We start from the raw sequence: 27,728 nt of genomic DNA, 5'->3' as shown, positions 1-27,728 counted from the left end.
CATTATACTCCGCTGTGTATGGGGCTGAGTAGCTGTGTCATCATGTCGATCTACCCACAGCTCCAGGTATGGAAAGAAACAAAACAGAAAAAAACAAAAATAAAAAAGTGATTTCACATAAAACTAGATAGAGGAGGAGTAAAAAGCCACCCTCAAAGTCCCTCTACATTCTTCTCATTCATCCTAAACATTCCTCAGGGAGGTCAACGCTTTCCAGCCTTAACTTAGCTTTAACTATTCATGCGCTGAGGGGCTCCAGCAAGTTTTGTTTATGCAGAGGTGTATTTAAAAAAAAAAGAAAAAAAAAAAGGAGAAAGGCCTAAAGAGGAGAGAGGAATGAGGGAGGGCAGAAGACAGAAGAAGGCCTCCCTTTCTATCTTACCTTCTCCTCACCTCCCTCCTTTTCTGAAATAACCTATCGTTTAGTGCCAAACTGTCTGCCCGGCAGTGCCAAACAGAGCATGTATTCATCTGTGTGGGTCTAGATTTCTCTGACTCACTGTCCACCTGGACAGCTTCGACAGCTCTCTGATGCTCGGGCAGATCCAGATTTTGATGAAAACATAGTTTAACAGTAGTAATAAAATTTAGTATTGCTTTTATATTGCTGTTTGGTTAAGGACTGGCCTGCATTATACTGGACTATTCTTTGCTACATGCCCTAATGTTGATTGGTGTAGCTGCTTTGTTTTTTTTTGTTTAACCTCTTTTTCATGGCCAATTCACCCCCTGTCCCCCCACCTCTCTTACCTCCCACCTCCCTTCCCCAGCTAGCTAGGTTTACATTCAGACTGCAGGCCTAAATCCAATTCACGGCCCAAATCCATTTTTTTACATTATCTTTTTTACAGTCATACACAAAAGTTTGGATGCAAAAATGTTTTGTATTTTGAAGCGAAAATAATTTACCACATCCTCTACAGAGAACACACTTCTACACACATTTTAATGCACAACTACTGTTTATTTGCTGAAATTTAAAACGTGGCCCGTGGAAAAGTCATGGCACATCTTACATTTAATGTTTCATTTTTTCCCAGTATTTGCAGAAAAATGCCTTATTTAACCCCTTTTCACATAAAATGCAATTTCTGCCTGTTGTTGAGTTGCCTCAGTTGAACTAAGCCTTTTTCCTGTCAATAACTGAGATGGAATATGTTTGTATGATGGAGATGATGATTTGCAAAACTGTAGGCGAGTCAGAGTCACTTTTTATAAAAGTCAACATCTATAAAAGTGTTTTTATTATTAAGGCAATTTTGTTGTTGTCTCAGTAAATCCGATATTTTCGTCATGTTTTATAACGAAATAATTATGTGTGTGTTTTGGGGAGTTGGGGGGGTGGAGGTGGGGGTGGGGGGTACATGGCTGAGTTATAATTATTTCTCTGGAAATTAGGCCTGTGCCTTTGTGCATCTCACTGGACTTTTTAACAACTATTAAAATTAAAAGAAGGTAAGAAGGTTGGTTCAAGCTCCATGAACTCACAGTAACACCTGATCATCAGTTTGGAAAGTAACCTTTTTAGAGAGAAAGAGGCGCAAACATAAAGTTTACATACCAAACCTTAGAGCTCTAAAAGAACACCACACTGTAATACGCAGCTTTATTTCTTGTCCTAAAGATGTCACAATAACCTATTATAGGGCAGCTACCATCTGCATCATTAGAACTCTAAGCCTTTCTAAGAATGTGGCACCATATTGTAAAAGGCAGCTTTATTTTTAGAACTAAGGATAAAAGCAAAATTAACGCTAACAAGTTACACTTACAATTATACAGCAGCAGCTGCTAATAGAAGCATCATTAAACTTCTAAGGCCTTCCTGCACACATGCAAATATAATTAAAAGGCTCACAGCAAAACTCGTTGAAAAAAAAGTTTCATATAGTATGTAAACATTGTTAAAGTTTCAAAATGTACCATTGACTCCCAGTCAATATAGTCTATATATGAAAAATAAGCTGTTAAATTTGCCAATTTTGACTTAAACATTTTTGTGATGCATCGAAAAGCAACACACTGACATATTTCCACCTCTTCTGCTTACAGCAGTTTAGCTCCACCCATTACCGCAGAGGTTCTAAGTGTTTTCATAATCTAATTTAAGGCATGACGTGATGTCATTCCTCTGCGGTAGGCACATAATCACTGTCATTTATTAACGATCCTGGGACAATTTTTAGTAATGTGTGCCACATGTGACAGCCTCTTAACAGGCTGTCCCATTTGGCATTCACAAATTTGAAGGAAAACGACTCGCTTAAAACTAATAGCACCCAATTTTCTCGTCTTTGGTCGAAAGAATGAAGGGGTTTGGGTGGGATGTCAGTTTCCATTGCCTCTCTATGAAACGAGCTCTGTTTTATGAGAGAAAAAAAGAGAGAATTATGTGATTTTACATCATTACTCTCAGGCACTTTCCTTGGGGTCCCGTCCCTGGGGCCCCCCGAGCCTCAGCTTGAAACACGAGGAAACGTTTTATTCCCGCAGCCACCATTGTTCTTGTCGGCACCCCTTTGCTTTTCGAGTTCACATTAGCAAAAAGGGAAATCAACCTGGCGACCTTGACAGGACATTACAGCTCAAATGCCTGCTGCTTTTGAAGAATGGGGGTTTGATGAGCAGCTCTCTCAACTCATCTTATGTTTTTTTTTTCTCGCTCACACCTTTCGAGGCATACTTAGGTTTGTTTTAGCGAGACAAATGACATTTTAATTATAGCTATTGAGATAATTGAGGCCTCTGACAGAAGAGAAGGTGAAGCACAATAAAGGGCAAGACCCACCAAGATTCTCTTGTACTAATCATCAGTAGACTTGTACATTGAATATTCATCTCCCTGAATGGAATTAAGTTTGGAGCCGGAATCATTAAATTGCAAAAAGGATTAACATAGTATGACAGGTTTGGGGACATTTTGGATAGTTCATTCTAATACATTATCCAGTCACCTTTGCTGACATACAGCTCCATAGAAAAGTATTGCCAGTAGAATGGGATGCATGCAAGCCTAAGGTCACCAGGCCCAAAGCCAAGCATTGGCTCGAGGGGTATAAAGCTCCACAGCAGTGGAACTGTATTGTCTAGATTGCTCAAGCTCCATCTAATACTTTTGGGATAAGCTGGAGCGATTCAGAACTAATCACCCAATGTCAGTACCAGATCTCACTAATGTTGCTGTGGTTGAATGCAATCAAATCATCATAGCAATGTTTCAACATTTAGTGCGAAGTATTCCCAGAAGAGCAGAGGCTATTACTGCAGTAAGTGGGGCACAAACTCTCTATTAATACCCTTAATTTCAGAAGAAAAAGTGGTGTCTACAAACTTTTGGACACATAGTCTATCCACAAATTACATCCTTACAGCAATCGCCACATCTTGAGGTGTGTTAAGGGTATAGACTGCCAAAATATCTAATTGACACAAGTTTCCATGGAATACAGATGTAGTCCATCCACCAAGACATGTTTGGTGTCTGCCAACTGTTTCTTTAGTTTTACACTGGAGACTGAAGACTATAGTAGCCAACAGGTCCTTTAAACTTTAGCAAGTTTGGTCCATTTTATAGATAACAGTGTGTCATAGTGTCAGGAACCCAAGAGCCGAGTCTGTTTAAGAGACTCGAAAATTCAACAGGGTTCACAACCTTAATACAGTGTCCACAATGCTAACTTTTGCCTAAGCTGGTCTAAGCTGGTCTAAGCTGATCTAGTATTGATCTGGTGCTGGTTTAGCTGGTCACCCAACACACCAGCATCCAAAACACAACATGTGCTGATTTTGCTGCTGACCAGTATATCAGCTTCCATTGCTGCTGACCAGCACACCAGCATCCAAAACACAACATATGCTGGTCTTGCAGGTGACTAGTATATCAACTTCCATGGCTGCTGTCCAGCACACCAGCATCCAAAACACAGCACATGCTGGTTTTGCTGGTGACCAGTATATTAACTTCCATGGCTGCTCACCAGCACACCAGCATCCAAAACACAACATATGCTGGTTTTGCTGGTGACCAGTATATCAACTTCCATTGCTGCTGACCAGCACACCAGCATCCAAAACACAACATATGCTGGTCTTGCTGGTGACCAGCCATTCTGGTTTGTGCTGGTTTTCTAGCAGGGTAGCCTTATAGTTCCAGAGCTCAAACGAAGAAGCAAATACCAAACATGTGTCGGCGGTTCAACTACTGTCTTTAGTAAAGGGAATATTTGTTGCTAAATTATTCATTAAATGCAATCTGAATTTGGCTGCTGATTATTGGCCCTACTGTGGTGGTAAACAGTAAGGCCTGACTGAAAGCACAGGGAGAAAAGAAAGAAAAAAGGAGTAATGAGGAAGGGAAAGAGGGAGTGCTTGCGCATCGAAAAGCACTCATCAATGCTTCAGAAAGACAGGGAAACTACAGGTGAGGCTAATGAGAAAGTTGAAGCTTTGCTTCTGGATGGAGTGGAGGAAGAGAGAAATTCTGGCCAAATTACAGCAGCAGCCCTAAAAAAAGCCCATGTTTGAAATCTGTGACTTTGCCAGGACATAAACGGTAAACGCACCATCTGTCCCATGTGCGCCACTCTCCCTGGCCGGCAAAGCAGTGCAACATAATCTGCTATCCACAGATGTCGACGGAATGTAAACATAAACGTGCGCATGTCTCATCAGAAGAATCTACAGGACGATAAACGCGCCATTTAATATGCATCATGTTGCTCACATAACCATGGCAACGATGGCAGACCCGCTTCGCCTATGCGAGCTTCTTTGTGCATTCTCTGCGCTCCCATTCTCACTCTATCATTAAGCTGATGCTTCCTATTGTTGCAGGCCAGATCCAGGAATACAGTTGCAGATCATTTATATCATGGTCAATGGTGAAAGAAGACAGCATTGTACCAGCTTTAGTTAGCAATGACATATTCAGTTTTAAACCCCTTCCCCCGTTTTATTAGCATAGAAAGGCAAGATAAATCCAGGCTTTGTGCCCAGCAATGGTGTGCCAAGGATTTATCCAACTGGAATGACTTAGCATGTATTATACTGGTCATTTTTATTATATTTAGCTTGCTGAGTGGTATTTAGGTATGATATTTCATGTGCTGTGCTATCTTTGGCGACACTTTAAGGAGTAATCCAATTGGAATTACTTATGTGCTGCTTTGTGGCCAAAAGTATGTGGACAACCATGTAATTACTGAATTCAAGTGTCTCAGCCACACTCATTGCTAACAGGTAGATAAATCAAGCCATGCAATCTCTGTAGACAAACAATGGCAGTAGAAATACTGAAAAGCTCAGTGACTTTAAACATGCCATGGTCATTGGATGTCAAATTTGCCCCTAGTCAGTTCGTGAAAATACTGCCCTGTTAGATCTACCCCGGGCAACTGTAACTGCTATTATTGTGAGACGCAACAGCTCAGACTCAAAGTGTTTGACCACGCAGTCTCACAAAGCAGAGCCGCCTATGCTGAACTGGACTCTGGAGTAGTGGAAATGAAAGAGTGATGAAACACGCTTCACAAACTGGGTTTGGCAGATGCCAGGAGAATGCTATCAGAATGCAAACTGCCAATAGTAAAGTTGGCAAAAGAAGAGGAGGGACAATAATGGTCCAGGGCTGTTTTTGTGAGGGCGATGTTAATGTTACAGCATGCAATGACATTTTCGACAATTATATGCTTCCAACTTTGTGACTACAGTTTGGGGAAGGCCTTTCTCCATTCCAGCATGACTGAAGGCTTGTGCACAAAGACACGGTTGCATGAGTCCGGTGGGGAGGAAACTAAAGTAGCCTGCAAAGATCCCTGACATCAACCCCACTGAACACCTTTGGGATAAATTGGAACATTGATTGTGAGCCAGGCCTCCACATCCAACATCAGTGCCTGACCTCACAAATCCTTTTTAAATGAATGAATGCATATTCCCACAGACACACTGCAAAATTTAGGAAAGCCTTCCCAGCAGAGTGGAGGCTGTTGTAGTAGCAGCCAACTCCATATGAATGCCCATATTTTTGGAATGGGATGTCCCACAAGCTCATATAGGTGTGATGGTCAGGAGTCAACACACTTTTGGCCATATAGTGTATAGTATAGTGGCCATAAAGCTGTTATAACTTAACTGTATTGTGTTTGACTTAAGCAGCAACCCATTCTGTCTCTAAAAATGTGAGAGTATCTTGCTTTGCATTTCACTGCCCATGTAAACAGCTCAGAGTGTGTATGTAGCCTGCACAAGCAGTAGAGCTTTACGTTCCAGACATGGTGCTCCAGCACCATGCAGCAACACACAGAGGAATAATCTATGAAAACCAATAATAATTACATTAAACATGAAAAAACAAGGCAGTTATCAAACAAAATGCTAGTCAACCATCGCATGTAGATCAAGTTTTCCAGTAGATCTACAGGCCTGAAATAATTTCCCAATCAAAAGTCAGAAAACTGCAGAGGGTAAACACTCCTTTTTATGAATTATGTTTTTATTAAATAAAGTAAGCCAGCTGTACCGCTCCGCAATGCTAACACAGTGTGTGTGAAAGGCCAGTGCATGCAAGCTGTAGTAGTCACACTGGTGTGTCAATGCAGAAGTAGTATGTGTGAAACCAACCTAATTGTTCATTAGCTTCACTGTGGCTCTGATGGATGCTGACCTTCAACTGCCACCAGGAAAATACATGTAAAAATAAAGACTTGTATTATACCTAATCCATAGATAGATAGTAGCAAAGTAGCACAGCTATTTATGCATGTGTTATGCAGTCCCTCAGTAGGCAGCTTTCAAATAAAGTGTAGCCAAAGAACTTATAGAATCTGTTTACATTTATGATTATCAGAACTCTGACTATGGTTTATAATTATGGCCATATAATCATGGGTCTCAGTCAATCTTCAGGGCTCAAACATACCAGATGAAAGAGCTACAAATATACAGTGACATTACACTGAAACACATCCAAAGACTGAATTAAATCAATCCCACCTATAATCTGGTGTTCTTAATCATGTATCATAAACAATCCTATAAATGGTTCGATCGCAATGCAACCAGAGCGCTGTAATTGTCCATACTGCCTTGTGTAACATGCTTACTTGGATGGAGAAAAAAAGGCACAGACAGCCTCAGCATGGCTGTGTAGGATGGAATTAGTCACCGCAGAGAGTAAATGCTTAATACAAAAGAGAGAGAGCGACAGACTGAGTGAGAGAGAGAGAACAAAGCTACTTCTGGCAGCAAGATTTCAAGAATGATGGTTTACCAGCAATGAAAGCAATAACGGAGAACAATGATGGTGGGAAGAGTAAAACAAAAACAGCTTTTCTTGGAAGGCCAGATGAAGCTCCTTAGGGCTTCGGAGAACAATCTGGGAACTTGCTTTTGCTGAGGACGTGCAGTATCGGCTAATGAAAGACATCACACAGACACATAGAGATCTTGATTTGTCTATAAAAACCAAAAGCTGATGTATCGCCGACTGAAGGATCGCCTCCAGGTTTCTGGCTAATGTTACATCCGATTCAATTGCTGTGACTCACTAATGAAAGACCAAAAGACAACGGGGAATTTGCCAGAGATCCTTATTTGGTCTGCCGCTAACACTGAAGCAAGAAAATCTCAGATTTATGTACCGCATAACTTCACAACGTCCGTAATCAAAAAGAGCACAACGTGATAAGAGCAGTAGATTCCCAAGTCAAGACAATAAGGCTGACACGTCCTCACATGTTCGGCCATGACGAGCCTCGTGGGGCAAGACATGGTATTGTAATGATAACACCTGGGGACAACTTGTTAAGCTTTTGGTGCTGGACTGTGGTGAAATGTGACGCTAATATGGCCACGTCCCCTCTAAACCTGCTCCCAAATTCCTTGCTCTTTTAACACTTAGTTAGTACTAGATAACACAAGTAAAACAAGCTAATTAGCAAAACACTACTGTTAGCTAAGATGTATTCTTGAAAATGAATGTTTTAGCAACACAGTTAAATTCATAGCACTGTACAAAAGCCAGCGACTACCTCAGACCTCGACATCATTCAATGTGTTCGGGATTACTTAGACTGTTCTAAGACAAGCTCTAAAACTTTGGAGGTGGGCATAACTGTTGCTGGAGCGGAGTGGACTTATGGTTGCCATAGTTTCACTAACGTCAAGTACAAATCAGATGCATTCCTGCTAAAAATAAAAATCGTGGTGAGAAATTGTTTGTGTGATTATTTTCACACAATAACGAAAGCAATGCTGCCGTTGTTCCATCTCTAGTAGGAACAATAATCTAGGAACTAAAAAATGAGCGTACCATTTCACAGTGGCTGAGAACTGTGTTATAAAACTCTGGGCCTGCTGGCAACCCACGGCTTGGTAAGGGGTTAAAACACAAAACATAGTGGTCTTGTTTATATGTCCATTACTGTCCCTAATGATAGAGCAGGTTCATATTTTACTTCCAAGGGTTATTAACAAGCATGTTATCTGTTGGACAGTGCTGACAAGCGCGACATTGACCCCTACTTTGAGGTCTGCATTCTCAAGACTTTGGATTGGTTTAAAAATTTCACTGTTTTTTCCCATCTGAATGATCCTATCCTCTTCCACATTTATCCCAAAATTTCTCATGGTTGTCCCCAGATGTTCACGTCACAAGATCAAGTCCATGCCTCACCAAAGGTCTCAATACACTCCAAGACCAAACAACGCAAGCAAAAAGGCCGAAAAAGCAATGGGTGGCAGGTTTCACAAGATTTGTTACGACAACTCGTCCAACACATCTTCACTTCCATACTTTGTGTCAGTCCCTGCCCCATTCATGGTTCTGGTACACCCTAAAACCAAACAATGCAACCATGTTGTGCCCTCCTTCCACCATTACCAGAGTGACAGTCCTCATCACTCAGGAGCGCTAGAGAACGCCATTAGCTAATGGAATAAATCAAGGATGAAATATCAATCAAATTACAAGCTAATAGTTCCCTTAATGTCTTTGTTTGAGTACAGATGGCCCCTTCAGCCAGTCACACAACAGCAAGCCATCATAATAATCATCCTCCTAATAATACGACTCCATTAATCAAGCGCGCTCACTCGAAAAGCATCACAATGCAGAGGAAAAAAAAACTCTGATTCAGATGTTACAGGCTTGAAGAGTCATTAATTAATCTGATAACAAACCGTTTCTGGACAATCAGCCGCAATCATCTTGATCCGAACGGCTCAGCAAGGTGACACAGCATATGGAGTAAGGAGGGGCCTTGACGGCTACTTGGCCGTGGCTTACAGTGGTGCTGTTTCCTGGAGTAAATAAGGTTGACAGGTGGGTACTTACATTTGGCAGGCAGGTCGTAGCCACAGGTGATCTTGGCTTTGCCTGTGTCACAGCCGTTTAGTGAGTGGCACTCTTCGTACAAGAAATGTCCCGCTGCTCGGTGTATGCAGCCGTCCACTGTGAAAGAAGGAAAACAGTTATTTGAGAAGGTTCAATTTGGCAGTGAACTAGGTGACTTAACCTGCTACATCTTAAGGCCTTTTATTCATTAACTGAATGGAAAACATTGCAACATTATCAAGTTATCATTAAGTTATAGGATGGAGCAACGTAACTCTGGGCCCATTAACAGATCCATTAACGCTACAGGGTTGAAAAGGGGCCAAAATGGAAAATGATCATTGCTACATGTGTTGCAGCAGTCACCAATCGTGGCCCTGAAGATCTGCCTTTCTAGGGAGTGGGCAGCACATTGTGTGCAGGATACAACTAAAAGTGACAACTAAAAGGAAGGTGGATTTCCAGGAGGAAGGTTAGTGACCACTGCTTTACAGCGAAATTTTCTGTTTTATAGATACGAAGAAGAATTTTCTTAAGTGGGAGGAACTTTTTACTTTGGGGAAAAATTACTTTGGGGCAGATATTTGGGAGCAGACTCTTCTGAAACTGTTTTTTTTTGCTTGTTTTCATTAGCTGGTGAAAGCAAAAGAAAGAAAGATTGTAAGGATAAGAACAGAATGGACTACTCAAACAACTCAATCAAATCAGATGAGGAGGACAACAAGCTAAAAACTAAAGTTAGCAAGGCATCTGTTTACCTAGACACATTACTTCAGTCTGGCTTCTTTTCTCTGGCTGAAAGGGTACAAAACATGTCTCTGAAATCCATTTTGTGCTGAATAGATGTAGAACTTTCTGTTTTCTTCATGATTTTTTTGATAGTTGAGGTAAGAATGACACTAATGTTGGCTTAGTTTAATAACCTGTAGATTAGTGATTAGGCTGTGTCAGGATTGAGTGACGCCATAAAATTCTCAAAGGTAATATGACAAATTTGTGCGATGCATGCTGGATATTGTTGTGAGAGAACTACGAGGAACTAGAATATGAAAAATCCTGACTCCTGTGAAACGGATGAGGGTGAGGGATATAATGCTGCGCTACAGAATACTGTACAACAAAACAAATAATACATTAGAATACATCAGTTTAGAAAGCCTCCTCCTCTTTCTCCTTCTCTCTGTGTTCTAACTTTGAATCTTCAAAGCTCCCAGCCCCTGCTGATTTATGGATCTGCACAGCCACTCTGTTCTTCTTAAAAGGAGCTCATGCGGAGAACATTTTTGCTTCCTGTCTTGGCGCTGCCATTGCTCCGCTCCCCCTCAACCCCACCTCCTGAGGTTTTTCATTTCACCTGGGCAAACCACAGGAAGCCTCAGACTTAGACAAAGTTTGACTAAAGCTGCTGGCTTGAAAGGACCACAAAGAAACAATTACACAACCTCGAAAGGTGTCGACACACAGCGAGCATCTTTTACCAGTTGCCAGAACCCTAATAGGTTTTTCCCACTTGAAGGCCTCGGCCAAATTCGAACAAACACACACTTTTAGCCGTTATCGCGGATCCAGCCTACATAGAGGCCAGCAGAGTGTGATGAAAGCAAATGGGAATCGTCAGTGTAATGACACTATCAGATGACATCAAATAACCCAAACAGACAGGCTTGCTGGTACAGAACTGAGGCAGACTGAAGAGGACTGAAATTTCATGTTCCACTACGTTTTCCCCGCCCTCATTCATCGGGCAGTGACTTGGCAAATGAGTGTGAGCAGCCTTTGGAAGTACTTGAAAACAAACAAACTACTCCAATTAGCAGCTGCCTCGTCACGGACAGAGGTTGTTTCTTTTCAAGCCGGGAGAAGGATTTTCTCGGTTTTTTTCACCCCTCTTTCTCATCAAAAACTCCACTGAAGTTGACAGTGACTAGATAATTTTTCAAGTTCCTCACAATTTTACAAGAATGCGAAGATGACACCAGCTGGAAGGGAGATTCGCCTGCCATGATCAATCATCTTTAATGGACTGAAGGACAGCGAGTCGACAGATAAAGATTCTGATGGCTTTTGAGAAAGCGGAGAATCTGACACTGACAGAGCTTGTGCTAAGAGGGAATCAGTTCTTTTGACAGGCTGACAATTATAGCATAAGAAGCCTTCAGTGCAAAGTAAAGCTTATACAAAGCTTATATACAAGCTGTCTTAAGTGCTATAGTGTTCACTATATATATATTGTCCATCAAAATTTTGAGGACACCTTGACTTCCTTTGAAATGTCAATCTTCTTGCTGTTACTTGTACTTTTCAATTAACTAAGGCCTAACAGAAATACCGTTACATGAACTACTTTAACATTCACTGCACAATTACTGTTTATTTGCTTTATGTTAAAATATTGAGAAAAACTGAACACGAAATGTGGTCTGAGCAAAAGCTGTGGAACATTTTATATTTTATGTTTTGTTTTTACTCCAATATGTTAACCTCAGCAAATAAACAGAAATTGTGCACTACAATTTATTCCCTGTGGAGGGTGTGTTAACATATTTTCACATGGAATATAAACAAAACATGTCATTTTACCAGTGGTGTTTATACCTTTGCATATAACATATATAGTGGGATCCAAAGTCTAGACCACTAGTTAATGCAAAAGGTTTTCATTACACATTATATAATCAGCATAACAGTTTGAGCGAAATGTAAAATCTCTGAAATTTTAAAATGAATTTCAGACATTCATAGTATTTGTTATCTCCACCAAGTTTGTGACTCCACAGGGTTTGTGCAAAAGCCTCTGATGAGTAGATCAAGTCCACCTAAGAGCCGTCTGAACATGTGCTTAAATGGAAGAGATAAGAAGAAAAAGAAATCTAACCTTTTTGTACAAAGGCGTTAAAATGATCAGTCACAAATTAATTAATTAGCTTAAAATGAGTAGTGACCTAGAAATAGTGCAGAATATTTCTTATTTATTATGTATATGTCATTTTGAGTAGCAATGACTGTTCAGAGTGTTTGTTCAACATCAAAAGCAGTTTGATAGTATGAAGAGACCTCACAATGACTAAATATTGAACTATAATGAAAAATGAAGAATGCTGCTGTTTTCCCTGTGTGGCAGTGATTATACAATGTGTGGCTCACAGGGAGCTCAGTGCTGTGTGTGTAACTGAAGTAAACCAGAACTGGAGTTTCACATCATGGATCAATACACAGAGCACTTATGCATACAACTTGGAAAGAAAAAAATATGAATTATTTATGTCATAGCCATTGTTGATAAGTGGTGTGTATATATATAAATATATATGTATATATATATATATATATATATATATATATATATATATATATATATATATACACCACTTATCAATATATATATATGTATGTATGTATGTATGTATATATATGTATATATATATATATATATATATATATATATATATATATATACATATATATATATACATATACACATTTCATTTTCATTTATTAACTGATATAACTTAGTGATACAGTGCAATAAACTGCTTTGTGCATTGCTTAAAACAGTTTTCCCACTACCAGACTAGTGAGAGTAAATGTCTGTCTGGTGGACCCCGAGGACCGGTTTGAGAAACACCGTACAGGGAACTCTCAAGTAAGCAAAAGATGTTGTACTTCTGTGTATTTGCATTCACCAGCAAAGAGATAACATAAAATGATACTTCTGTCCTTTGAGCCTCATGGCAGAATTTTACACTAAAAGCAACCATTGTTAAGTTTGCTTTTCTTATCCACTGTTTAGGTTGTAGTATAGCAAGAAATCCTGTGTGTAGTGCTCATTTGAGCAGATAGATACTGTGAGGTATGGCTAAGTCTTGCGAGATTACATCCTTTGAAACCCCTTCAGCAGTCACAAAGGCCCAAAATGCAGAGAAAATGGAAAACCAGATAAAAATGCCATAATCTGCTATCCTTTTTAAAGTAGCCATATGCATTGAAGTGAAAATATACATATAAAAGTAAGTGATATACATCTAGCCTATTTATCACTGTATATGACACTATATCACATATAATATGGTTTAGTGTAGTGTTAGGCCACCACAAGCCACCTGAATAGCTTCCGTGCATAGATTCCACAAGTTTCTGGAACTGAGCTGGAGGGATGGAACACCATTCCTCCAAAAAATCCCCTTAGTCGGATGATTATGGTGATAGAGAGTTCTGTCTAAAGTCATATGAGATATGGTAAAGACCATAATATGTGACGTACAATGTTTTCATACTCATAAAACCATTCAGGGACACCTCATGCCCTTAGTTACCCTGTAAGAGACAACCCCACCAGGACAGACAGTCAGAATAACTCCGTATTGATTAGCAGCGACCCTTCCCTGTAAGGGGACAAGAGGACCCAAATCATGCCAGCAAAATGCCCCAACATCACAGAGCCACCAGACCCCCTCACTACAGGGGTCAAGCATACAGGTCTGTACTGTTCTCTTGGTGCACACGATACATGTGCTCACCCACATGGTGAAGGATGACTCATCTGACTATAATTGTTTAGTTGTATCTACACGGTATGCTTGTCTGTAAGCATCTGCATTCATTATGCTTCTCTACTCATTTATTCAGGTCTTTTTCTTTTGTCACTCATTTACACATACACTCACTGAGCACTTTATATATACGTGTACACCTACTCATTCATGCAATTACTTAATCAGCCAATCATGTGGCAGCAGTGCAGTGCATAAAATTATGCAGATACAGGCCAGCAGATTCAAGTAATATTCAGATGAAAAATTCAGAGGAAAAATGTGATCTCAGAGACTTTTAGTGCCAGACAAGATTTTCATGCGTAACAGTCGCTAAAGTTTCCTCAGAATGGAGCAAAAAAAAAAAACATCCAGTGAGCGTCAGTTTTGTGGATGGCAATGATTTGTTGATAAGAATGGTCAACAGAGAATGGCCAGACTGGTTCAAGCTGACAGGAAGGCTACGGTCACTCAGATAACCACTCTATACAATTAAGGTAAGCAGAAAAGCATCCCAGAATGCCGAACCTTGAGGTGGATGGGCTACAACAGCAGAAGACCACACTGGGTTCTGCTTCTGTCAGCCAAGAACAGACAGTTTAGGCTGCAGTGGGCATAGGCTCGTCAAAACTAGAAGCTGAATTAAAAACACAGCCTGGTCTGATGAATCTCGATTTCTGCTGAGGGACACAGATGGTAGGGTCAGAATTTAGCAACAGCAGCATGAATCCTTACTCCCATCCTGCCTTATGTCAACAGTCCAGGCTAGTGGAGGTGGTGTAATGGTATGGGAAATGTTTTCTTGGCACATTTTGAGTGTGTTAACACCCATCAATCTTTGCTTGAATGCCACAGCCTATTTGAGTATTGTTGCTGACCTTGTGGCTTGTAGAAACCATGCCACGAAGAATCTTTGAGAACAAAGAGAGACCCTAACTAGTATTAGTAAAGCACTGGTAAAGTGTTTGGAGAGTGTATATGTATTTTCTTGGCTCTGTAGTAAACTGCAATAGATCTGAAATGAAGAGATGACTAAGAACTTAAACTGAAGAAGTTTGCTTTCTTTTAAGGAGCCTTAACCACTTTTTTGTACATCTAAAATTTTGTCTCTGTCTCTGATTTGTTGTTTTTGTTTTTCTTCAGTCTAATGATGGTCTGCTTTACTGGCACCTTCTTTCGTCTTCCTGCTGAGAAACCACAAGAAGAGACTCCAGATGCAAATGCCACATTTAAAATCAACTTCAGACCTTTTGCATATTTACAAGACGCTTTAGCCATTTAGATATTCAGCTTCATAGCGCTTAAATTAGCATATGACAAGCATTTGCCGAAGCCACTTAGTCACTGAGTAATTGGCTTTAAGGTAGAAGTGGGCATGTTTGCTGCATGGGAAATCAGGGCAATCAACGTTATATTAGCCATTCAGGTTATTGCCGAACTGTGAGGTATATAATGGGGTTCTCTCAAACAGGCTCATTCAAGTATGCTACAATGTCATGCTACACACTTAGCATATTTGTGATTTAACATTATCTTGAAGCACAGTAGAGCATCATGTGCCTACAGTACAAGTTATTCATTTCTCAGGAGATATTTCTGATGAGATTATATGTAGGATAATCCACTTGCATAAAGAAAGGGTAAGTCAAAGGAAAATATGTGGAAAAAAACAGTTTCCAAAAAAAAAAAAAACTATGCAAAGACACAGAGAATATGGGACTTCTAAGAACCATGCAAGAGCAAGTAGACCACCAAAAATGTGACCATCAGATAAACACCACTTGTCAGAACTATGGACTGGCCACCCCAGAGTCCAGCATTATTGAATGTGTTTGGGATTACTTGGATTGTGAGAAGCAGAAAAAGCAACCAACTTCTACAACTGAACTGTGGAGGAGTGCAAAAATATTGCTGCAGATTTAAAATAAAACTGAACACAAGTCTCTTCAAAAGAATGGAAGCTGTAATAAAGGCAAAGTGGGGACACAGTAAATACTGAAATTTGAAATTGTATTTAAAAATGAGCAACTCTTAATACACATTTTGCAATGAAATTAAATGAAAGTCTCAGACTTTTGCATTTGCACTTACAATCCTAGCAAAATTCACAGGCTAGCATCATACCTTTCACACTACAGTAGACTATTAATAAGTCTTAGGCCACCTGAGAAAATGGTTTAAAGGCATTTATTTGGGCAGTAAGTACATGTTACCTTGTAAAAACACTATATAACATACTGACAAATACTAATTAACATCAACACAATAAAACAACAATATCTTTATTGTTTTTGATAGTAAACTGCTTTGAAGAACACAGGTTCGGCTCTTGTTCTCATTGATGCAGCCCAGTTATTTCATGGATTTATTAACTTCCACAAGCAGCAGACCTGATTTAACTTAATGAAGCATAACTTAATGAAATATTGATTAGCCAGATGAGATACTGGATGATAAATACAAATACAAAGCAGAAGTCTGGAAATGTTAAATCTAACCCAACAACAGACAAATAACAATTTACTGCATCTATGTTTATCTGTATTTTGTTATGATACTGTTTTCCACACAGATAGTTTAAAAAATGTTCTCAGGTGGCATAAGACTTCTGCACAGTACTGTACGCCAAGTAAAGCTCACAGATTCACACACATAATTTACCCCGTTTCCCATGATGAGGTAATTTCATTTTTTTCTTAGGATATCAATTTATTTGTGTTATGATCATATTGTTTTCCTGAGATAGCAATCATTTTCTCTAGAGTTTCATTCAAGAGAACAATTCATTTAAGATCTTGCAAAACTGGACAGGAAGACTAATTAAATGGTCAAAAATTGAAGTCAGCAGTTTTTTGCTAAAAACTGACATATCAAACAATATTTTCAATAATTTCAAATGATCAGAAATCTACACACTTTATACACTGCATATTGTTCCCATGGTTTTAATTCAGTGTAATCAAACTGAATTAGTGCTCTATTCGGGAGAAAATGCTTGTCACTGAGGACCATTTAGCTGCCGATAGCTCTTTCTTAGCATCTGTCTGGTAGCTCTTTTAGATGTCAGTGGGCTTTAACCTGAGGGGCTGTGCTGGTCAGTACCTGCGCTCCATGCTTGCTGTGATAACACTTTGCAGCGTTCCAGCCTTCTGTGAAGCAAACTGTGTTGAGTGTAAAGCCGTGAGATTCACATTCACTGCTGTAGACCTCAGCAAGGGAAAAATGTGAGACTTCTGAGGATGAACCATGATCAGGCCATTCATGTGTTTAAGCATGATGGTCTCATTCCACAGGGTAATGGCTTTGATTTTGTGAGCAAACTAATTTTGTTTTCCCGAGATCTCCAGAAAATACTGGATACTGTTCTTTTGAGAAAACGACATTTGCTATGTTGTGGTAATGACATGTAGAAGTTGAGATCTGGAGAAAGCAAATAATAATGATGAATCATTTCCATGGGAAAACAGAGTAAATAAAATTTGTGAATGTATGGCCTTTTAGGGCTTCCATATTCAAAGACTCAAAGACTTTCAATTCAATTAAAGGGTATCTAAACAGATTTTTACACTTTATCTCAAATGAGCGATCAAGAAGTTCTTATTTGGCCCCTAATAAGCATCACTGAGGGAGACAGTCGCAGACAAAAGAACATGAGGAGGATCCACTGAAAGGAACCAACACTCAAATGGAAAAGCTGTCTAAGAGCATCCTTACTGCACCACCAGCACTACTGACCAGCACATCCCTCAGGTTAAAGCCCACTGACATCCAAAAGGGCTACCAAAATAGATGCTAAGCAAGAGCTATCAGCAGCTAAATGGTCCACAGAGACAAGCATTTTCTCCTGAATGGAGCACTCTTTCAGTTTGATTACACTGAATTAAAACACTGAGAGGAACCAAAACGTAAAAAGAAAAGTTCCCTAAGAGAATAAGGAAGAACCACTGAGACAAACCAAGACTCAAAAGGAGAAACTCTCTATGAGTAAGAGGAAGAACCACTGAGAGGAACCAAGAACCAAAAGGAAAAACTCCGTAAGAGCATGAGGAAGAACCACTGAGAGGACCCAGAACCAAAAGGATAAACTCCATAAGAGCATGAGGAAGAACCACTGAGATCCAGGACTCATAAGGAGAACCCAATCAACTGGTTGACAGGGCATAGTGGAATTATTATACCAATGTATTTGTTTACAAGTGAGATAAATAGAGGAAAGATCCAAAAGATAAGCCAATGACTAATATTGAAAGTCTACCAGAAAAAGATCTATTGGACTACTACATGTTAGAAATGGCAGGCAAGGAGTTATGAGTCATGAGCAGAAGGCTGGATTACAATTTACAGAAACAGGTTAGGAGTTCACACAGTGATTGATGGTCCTGAAGGTAATTATAAACCATGACAGCCATCAAGCCACCAGCCATAAGCCATCGGCCAAGAAGTCATCAGGTTGAAGACTGGAGCTCAGACATATTTATGGCTCAGAACCAGGAAGGTAAATAAGATGTGGGAGTTCTCATCCAATCAGTGCATGATCAAAACATAGTCTCCACTTCTTCACCCACCAGGAGTCTACAACCTGTCAAACCCCACCATTATCCAGCTAAATGCAGGTCAGAGCATATGTGATGTGTTCATCTCTCTAACTTTCTTTGACTGAGTCTTAATTACGCACAGATATGTAGCAACTAATAATGTAATAGCTGCCTGAAAAAAACTATTAACTTATGAAATAAATTAATTTATGTAATAAATTCCCCCTAAATAGGTCGGAAATGTAATACTGCCTGTCAATGTAATTAACAGATGCTGAATAATGTATTAACGTTTCCTGACTTCATTGTGCTCACTTCTATACTGATAAAATAATACATTGTTCTAACCCATATGTATTATATAATTAGGGAGTAATAATGTAATATTGAATGATAATGTAATAACTTTCCCAAAATAGTCCAAATGACTATGGGCTATGTCAGGCCTGTGCACAGACATTTTGGGGGGCAGGGTCTCAAAGGGAACCTGAATGTGAATTAAGAAAATGTAGTGTTATGAATCTTTCCCAAAGCAGCCTAAAATAATGGTAAAATCTTCTGCCACGGCAAGAAACTGAACCACACATACTACCTATTTACTAGACATACAGTACTGTGCAAAAGTCAGAGAGCACATCCATTTATTCGGTTATCAGTCACAACCAGTAAGTACACGTTATCCATTTTTTATGTGTCAGAACTCAACTATATATATTTTAGAACTCAACTATATTATATTTTACATAAATATGCAGGAATATTTTTCAACATTTCAAGTTCAGTCTTAGAAGTTGGTTGAATTTTGTTTTCATGATCCAAGCAATCCCAAACCCAATCCCAACACATACAATGATTTGGTCAGGATTCTGGGGTGGTCAGTCCATCGTTCTAAGACAATCAGCAGCTTCTTTGTTTGATTTGCAAATTTTCTTTTTTTTTCTATTTCTATTTTCTATTTTTTCACTAACAGCTTCTTGACAGCTACACATCTTTTCAGACTCATAGCGCTGAGGATGGACAGAAACATTTGTGGATTTTTACAGATCTGAAGCAAAAGTGGGGCCTGTTCTGGGTGGTGGCAATTTTGCTGGTCTACCAGGTCTTGCATGGTTGTTAGGACTTCCATTTTCTACATATCTTTTAGATATGAACTCAGTTTTGTAAACTCCAATTTTTTCACTTATTTTCCGTTCTACTTCCTTATACATACGGATTATCTCCTCAGAAATATCTCCTGAAAAATGAATAACTTGTACTTACTGGTATTTTGACCGGAAAGTAAATAAATAAAGGGTGGTATCTGACATTGGTACAGTACTGTAGTTTTCACAAAACTAAAATTTTCATCTCAGATCACATTTCTGGCAATAGCTCTGATGAGACATTTGACTCAGAAGGGACAGATGTGATGAAAGGACTGACATGGCTATGACAATGTTCTATTATTCTTAAGAGAGACTAATTTCAAGTCAGGAAATGAACTGAATTAGCACTTTAAGAAACAGTCACATTGCTTCAATAAATTTAATCAAGTTCAGTTATGATGTTGACGTGACCTACTGGGACTCGAAAGCTGTTTATCATCAGATATGCCCACTGGGTTGTGTAATACATATTGATTGCAATACTTATTCTCACTTTCAAATGTATCATTCCGTTCATTCCACTCTTTCACCTGTTGCACAATATCCGTTCCTATTTATATTACAAATAAAAAAGTGGATTGTTTCACTGCTTCATGTTATTTGATATTCGAGGGAAGTGTTATAGAAATCTATACTGAAACGGATATATGACAAATGTTTCTTCTCACACCACAAAGTGTATGACTCATAAGACTCATAAATTCCCCTGACTCAAATGTGTCATGGTGTGAAGATGGACGATTACTGTAATGCTATTCTTTCAGGATTGCTACTGTGAAGAAGCTTCTTCCATTCCTCTAATCTAATGTGCCAATCATACAACCTTAAGCTTTTCTGGAATAGATTTAAATCAATAAGGCAGTAAAGCACCTTAACCATGGCATAATCACTGTGCTGCAACCTCTAATGCCTTGTCGCTTTTACAGAACGCCAGCTGAGTACAATATGGTAAAATGGTATAACTTTCTTCTACAGCCTTTTAAGTTCTAGATATTAACCAGACAAGTGCTAGGTATAAACCCACAGTGCTAGATAATTATTTTGTGCAACATGATGGTAAGTTCCAACACTGTTTAACTAAAGGGTACTAAGCTTCCCAACAGGTTCTAAGTATTAACTGGGTAATTATGAGGTACAAACTTTATAGCACTGTGTAATAATTATGGGAAAAAGTACCAAGTAGTTCTATAAGAAGCCATGTGCACGAAGTATATAGTCTTATATGCATTTTTTACCAATAAACAAAATGAAACTGTTACTGGGTCCTTACCATTTACTTCAGGGAAACAATCTTTGTATTTTGTGCAGTCATTTTATGCCATGTAACTGACCTGGCACTTGGAAGTGTTTCTGATTTTTTTTTCCTGCTTCAAAGTGTGAAATTACATTGAAGTTTAATGCATGTTTGTACATACCACCTTGTTGCTCAGTGTAATTTTAAACTGCTTTAAAACTCACAAATCATGTTACCCAAAACAATGATCTAGAACTTTGGAGTTTGTACCTCACATATACCTGGTAAATACCTAGAACTTAAGGGACTGTAAAAGAACATGTTTGTGATAAAATACACCAATGTTCAATAAATAATTATTTTTTTAACCCTTAATACTTATGAAAAAAAGCAATGTAGTTCTTTAACAGTAAGTTGACGAACAACGTAATAACTCTCCACAAAGAATTAGCACAGAACTTGATGTGTGTCTGTATCAAGTGCCTCACAACTGCTTCCAACATAGCTCAGCCAATCGGAAACCATTGATTTTCCATAGTACTATGCACAAGCCAAACACCATCCTTCATTTAACTTTCTGTCAAAATAGCTATTAAGTATGCTATTCATTTTCATATTTCCGGTGTTTAAATATGATTAAAGGATATAAAGAAAATGGGACTCCTAACAACCATGCAAGACCTGGTAGACCACCAAAACTCTCAACTCTCTTAAAGCTTTCATCTTAGAGAGAGAGGAGAAAATGAAGTTCAACTCTTGTTACGGATCTGAAAAATCAAACAAAGAAGCTGCTCGTTTGACCACAATGGACTGACCACAACAGAGTCCAGACCTCAACATCACTGAATATGTTTAAGATTAGTTGATTGTAAGAAGCAGAAAGTGCAACTTGTAAGACTGAACTTTGAACTTTTCCTACAGATTTCTTTGATAAACTATGGGCAAATCTCCTGGAAAGAATGGAAGGTATGTAATATTATGTTAATTATGTTCCTGCGGACACTGAAAAATGAATAACTTGTACTTAATGGACAGAAATTTGCATGGAAAAGACTGGAAATTAAATAAATAAAGGGTGGTCTCTGACCTTTGCACAGTACTGTACCTCCTCTTTTAATCTCAAGTCTGTTAATCTCAATACCACCTTCCTCCTTTTACCCTGATTGAGCCTAGTTTATGCACATAAACAGGACTACTTTAAGACTACTTTAAAATTCCCCAGAAATGTTTCAAAGAAATATGTAGATCAAACGTTTGTTGGAAATGTGATTCATAAGAAGAGACTATGAGTGAAATCAGTGAGAATTTTTCACTTCTTAGGCACTTTGGATAATTATTAGCAACGCTAATTTGCAGGGTTTAAAGAAGATGATAGAACTAGTCAAATGAATCTTTAATCTTTTCTCGGTTTTGCACTTGGAAACAATACTGGGTGCAGATTGACTCAATGTTGTCAAAGAAGATGAGACTGTTAATGTCAGCTTTGAAATGTCACACATTTGATAAGACACAAGACAAGGCGTAGTACTCAAGTCAGAATTCAATTATACAGCCTGTGAGTAGCAACATGCAGCAATTGCATACTAGAGTGGTACAAAGTGACACACATTTATTATTTCAGAAACTTTAGGGTCATAAAGGGCCAAGAGTTTCATTCTATACGATAGACTACATTCCCGTCTCTAATACAAACAGATGTTTGTCATATCCAATCCAGTTGTGTCTGTGTGGAGCAAAGATATTAGATGTCAGTGATTTGATTACATTCTAGGCCCATATTTGTGCTGGACTGAAAGCTTTCATCCTGGACAGGAGAAGCTTCAGCATGTTTGATTTTTCTTCTCATCCAGCCCTAGGCTGAAACTGTAAACAAGGGAGTCGGTACAGGGTGGAGAAAAGCAAGCGTGTTGATTATGTTGCCATTTTTGTGGAAGGCTTGAAAGGATCCCACACCGTTAGAACATGAATTATCAGCTTAAAGCCCATCGATTGAGGTAAAGAAAGATGATGCGATGTGAGCCGGCTTCTGTTAAATCATACAGGACTTTGATCTATGACCTGAAGCACACAACAGAAATTCTAATACAAATTTAATAATTCCGTGTTCTTGCAAAAGACTGAACAATGCTTGCTGAATTTATTAACGTCAGTCGGCACCGCACACTTTCCCAGACTGACGAGAACAAAGAGAATGTGCACTTCTCTGGCGGAGTCTCTATTTTCCATTTTAGTGTACAGGGCTGAGTTTACAGTCTGCTGGTGGATGTTCAGGGAATAGGGCGATGGGGGTGGGGATTGGGGAGGATAGAGGGGTCCCAGGGCTGCAGCTCAGGTTTGGGCCTTAAGGCGCTCCAGCTCACCTCCAGCAGATGCTGGGTGAACTTTCCCCAGACAAGGAGGAGGAGGGCAGGGAGTAATGCCTCTGGGCGCAGCACTAACCTCCTACACCTGATGCAAGCCTGCTGAAGAGCAGGGCCTTCCTCTTCCTCCTCCTCCTCCTCCTCCTCTTCCTCTTCCCAATGGGTTCCTGTTCCACAATACCAGCTTTATCTATCAGTGCCCATATGCACCAAGGTACTACGCATGACCAACAGACGATGACATGGAGTCCAAAATAGTCATTCGCATATGCAATTGCATATACAAACAATAGAAACGTGTTCATATCTGGCAGTCTGATGGATGAACTTGAGTTTAGCAGATCCCAGGAAGAGAAGTTACCTACTGGAATGCAAACACTAAAGCATAGTGGAGGAGGGATAATGGTCTGGGGCAATTTAGACAATTATATGCTTCCAACTTTGTGGCAACAGTTTGGAGAAAGCACTTTTGGCCCAGCATGACTGTCCCACTGTGTACAAAGCGAGGACCATAAAGACATGGTTTAACAAGGTTGGTGTGGAGGAACTCCAGTGGTCTGCACAGAGCCTTGACCTTAGCCCCACTGAACACCTTTGGGATGAACCGGAATGTGGATTGTGAGCCAGGCCTTCTCGACCAACATCAGTGCCTGACCTCACAAATGCTCTTTTGACTGAATGAGCACAAATTTCTCCACACACTACAAAAACACTTGTGTAAAAGCCTTTGGATTTGTAGTATAGCTGCAAAGGCAGCAGCATTGGGGGCAACTCTGCATTAATGCCTATTGTATTGGAATGGACCTTAATAAAGACCTCATATAGACCTTTGACACAGATATATGCACATCTCATGACTTCAATGTGAACAGGCAAACCTAAACTGCTGTAGACATAACAGGCAATAAATGTGCCGGTTTTCCTGACATCACAAAAACCCTTCATTCAAATTGGGCTGTTTTTTGCAGCTTTGTTTCCACATATTGATTGCATGCAATAGGGAGTGCATAGTTGTTTGTTAATGTAAGTAAACGATGCTACAGTCTTTTATTTTATAAAAGCAATGAAAATTTGGTTATTATTATTGATTGGAATGAGCAGGTGCATGTGGGTCTCGAAGTGTTAATGAGTCTGTCAACAGTGGTCTGTGGTCTGAAACTGCCCAATGTTTGGAGAAAAGGGTGGCTGACAAGACATTCATGACAACAGATGGGCTATAATCTGTAACTGTACACCTATATAGTTCAACTTTTAAGTAGATGCACCTCATAAAGTGGCCAATGAGTTAAAGCCTAAGGTAAGTGTTTCTAATACAGGGAATGATGAATGTAAGCACATCAAAAAGAGTTTTGCATCATGAGCAAAAACTGCAGAGCAGTGACATCATTCAAAAGGAAGAGGGAGAGGGGGAGCTGTGAAACGACCATCCATGTTATCAGACATGACGGCTGCAGTATGCAACCGTAGGCTATTGGTACCAGAGCGAACTGCAGTTCAAAATAAGATTGAAGGTTGACTGCAGCTCTGAAGCTGTGGCTATACACCATAGGGATATATTAAATTGCTTCTGAACCACAACCATACTAATACATGGTAAACTTCAGCATACTCGCAACTCCAGCCTCAAAGTATGCATGTTTGAGGATTATCACAAGCAGAGATGAGAGTAATGAGCTACGGAAGGAGCATGGAAGCTCGGCTCACCATGCCAGGAAATGCCAACCGGAATGCTGAATTGTTGTCGCCGATTGCTGTGGCCTTACATCACAGTGACACAGATTTAATTTCTTTCCATTTGTACGGGCCCTGTCTAGAGGCGGGCTGGGTTTGCGGCACGACAGAGACCAAGGGTGAGTGGCAGCTCCGTTTCTAAGTGGAAGCATCAAAATGCGCTAGCATTCCATAGATCTCTCAAGACAGGCAATCTGAAAAACAGTTTGGGTGCTAATGCTGGAATCATCCGCCGGCTCAATACCATAATCTCTCAAGGCCTCCCTCCCCTCGGTCTTTTCCCCGCTGCAGGTATATGCAGAGATGAATGCAGATAAAGCTGTTTTGGAGATGAGAGAGCCAAGCTGAGAGAGCCTTCTCCATTCAGCCTAGGTAATGAGTCCAGGGGACTGGGCATCCAGTTAGCTGTTAGCTCACTTTCACTATGAAGCAACAATGCATCGGCCAAAACAATGCAACTGCTTGCGAGAATCAATAAAGCGACACTGGCCAGCGGTTGGAATTAGTCTAGGAGTGAAAATATGGGCCTTGCCACCTCCCGCACCCCACCCCCGAACAAATTCTCCCTGGCGACTTAAATGATTTCTGCTCATAACAAATGAATTAACAACACAGAAAGCAGGTCCCAGCATTTTGCAGTGGCAGAAGCGTGACCCAGATGCAAGCTGGGCTGTCAATTTATTTTCTAATCTAAGAGGGATTTAAGAAGGAATTCCCCGCTGATTGCAACGCTAAAGACGCGAGTGTGATCTCATGCAGACGATGCCTGATCCTCATTAGCTAAGTGTGGCGTTTATTGTCACCTTCGAGAAGAGAATGTGTCACAAAACTGCTCTCAGCAGGGCCCACGCTCACATGCCAGCAGCCTCAGCTGTTGGTATAAATTCATGTTTTAGTAATGCTAGATTATTTATGACGCCATCTTTCACATTTAAAAACGTATAATATTAATTTTTGAGTATGTAAAGTATGCTACACTTTAAGTAGCACATTCATTGAATCATTTAACTGACTGAGGACAAAGAGCAAATATTGACAGTATTAAAATGAGAGTATTAAAGCAAGAGCGATTAGCTAAGCCATGTTTGGTGTAAAGCTTGGTTCTTAAGGATTTCAATGGAGCTAACAGGCTAATATACCTAATAACTGAAAAAAATGATCCTGAGAACTGAAATTTTTACATTGCGAGTTCACGCAAACTACATGCTTGCCACTGAGTTGGTAAGTAATCTAAACTAAGCTTGCTTATATGGCTTCTGACACTGTGACATACTGTTATCTAGAAAACGGCCTATTTTTGGTAAAGCATTAACAGTAAAAAATACAAACACTGGTAGCAACTCAGCCAAGGCCCAATCCCCATTTCTTATTTTTACCCCTACCCCTTGGAACAAAGTTACAAGTGTTAGTGGTTGAAATACTCCCCCACTACATGGGACAACCCTCAAATAAAAAAGAACATTACTCCATTAATGGACTACTGTGCTCTGTAGGCGACCCTGCCAGTCTGCTGTGATAGCAGAGGAGGGTAAATTTCAGCAACCTCACTGCTGGGCTTTAGCTAACTTTAGAGCATCATATGCTTTCAAAGACGGGGGATGCAGTAATTATTTTTATCGCCCACCCCTAATTCTTTGGTGACATAAGGCTGAAGGTGGAACAGAAGATTTAGCTAGCTAGCTACCGAGACATCAGAATACCATTAGCAATTTTTATGCTTGTTATGAAGAAAAGGACCATAATACATTGAAACAACATTAAACTAAGACAATGCAGTGGTTACTGTAATTTTTAAAGGAGAAAATATTCATATTTGTGGGTTTCTTTGGTTGCTCATGCAGCCATCTTGCCGGTTTTTCTATTTTTCTCAAAACAGTCTGCTTGGAGTGTGACTCTGAAAAGCCACTGTTTGGAGGGCCATGCAGCCCTTCCATCTTAACAAAAATCAGGACACTCTACCTCTAGGCGTGAACATGCACAACGGCGGGCCAAGGGATAAGTGGTAGGGGCACAGGGGTGAAATGGGATTGGGCCAAATGTATGAACAGTAGTAGCAATTTCGCAAAAAGTACAAACAGTAGTAGAAACTCAGCCAGGCAAAAGTACGACTAGTAGTATTAATTCATGCATGATTTATGTCCATTTTTAAAGCTAACATTACATTATACAGTCCCAGAAACCACATAAACAAGTCTATTCATTCAGCTACTGTTGACCTCAGCTTAGCTGAGTTACCTGAAAAACTCCATCAGCTGGCTATGCCAAGCAATTAATGGAACTACTGACAAGCCAGCATCCAAGCTGTGGTTGAGACTGAGATCCAGGCCAAATGTATTTGTCCCATAAATTCATTTTAAAGCCACCGGGCTATAATAACAGTACCAGCACTTTTGCAGAACATCCGTTACGAGCAGATGTGCCCAGTCCCCTAAAGCTGATGCTGCAGCATAAACAATAATGGCCAGGCAGTTAAGGAAATCTGCCCGTCCTCTCCCTTCTCAGGTTTCAAAAGCCTTTAAGCATGCCGTGCTGCAATCCAGCCGCAACGTTACCCACTGCCATACTCCACCCCCACTGAAGACATGCTGCCCCTTTCAAAAGCACATCTTTAGCTTTGGTTCGCTGTCCACCTCCACCATTCACACTCTCACTTGCCGCCGGTGAAATATCACCATTAGTATCTCATCTGTCTACTCTCCTCCCTGCGGCTGCTCGGGATTGCCACACTAAGTGGGACAGTGGATTTATTCATTTTGACTTAGTTGGAGCTTCCTTTGGCACCTCACGGCCCTGCTCTAATGAAAGCAACTCCGATCTCTGGGTGGAAGAGGGGAAAGAAACGGCCAAGTCCGCTGGAGAA

At 39.9% G+C, this 27,728-nt stretch overlaps 1 protein-coding gene across 2 annotated transcripts in view; it reads right to left on the bottom strand.

Moving 5' to 3' along the window:
- macrod2 (mono-ADP ribosylhydrolase 2) overlaps nucleotides 1–27,728 on the bottom strand; it is a 1,059,267-nt gene that overhangs the window by 662,123 nt on the left and 369,416 nt on the right. For both annotated transcript variants that reach the window (XM_036575072.1, XM_036575073.1), the window contains exon 5: nucleotides 9,335–9,451. In XM_036575072.1, coding sequence (XP_036430965.1) covers nucleotides 9,335–9,451 — 117 coding nt within the window. The remainder of the gene's footprint in view (nucleotides 1–9,334; nucleotides 9,452–27,728) is intronic.

This window comes from Colossoma macropomum, unplaced genomic scaffold, assembly GCF_904425465.1.
Source record: "Colossoma macropomum unplaced genomic scaffold, Colossoma_macropomum, whole genome shotgun sequence".
In the NCBI taxonomy this organism is placed as follows: Eukaryota; Metazoa; Chordata; class Actinopteri; order Characiformes; family Serrasalmidae; genus Colossoma; species Colossoma macropomum.
This window is presented reverse-complemented; position numbering and strand designations above follow the sequence as displayed.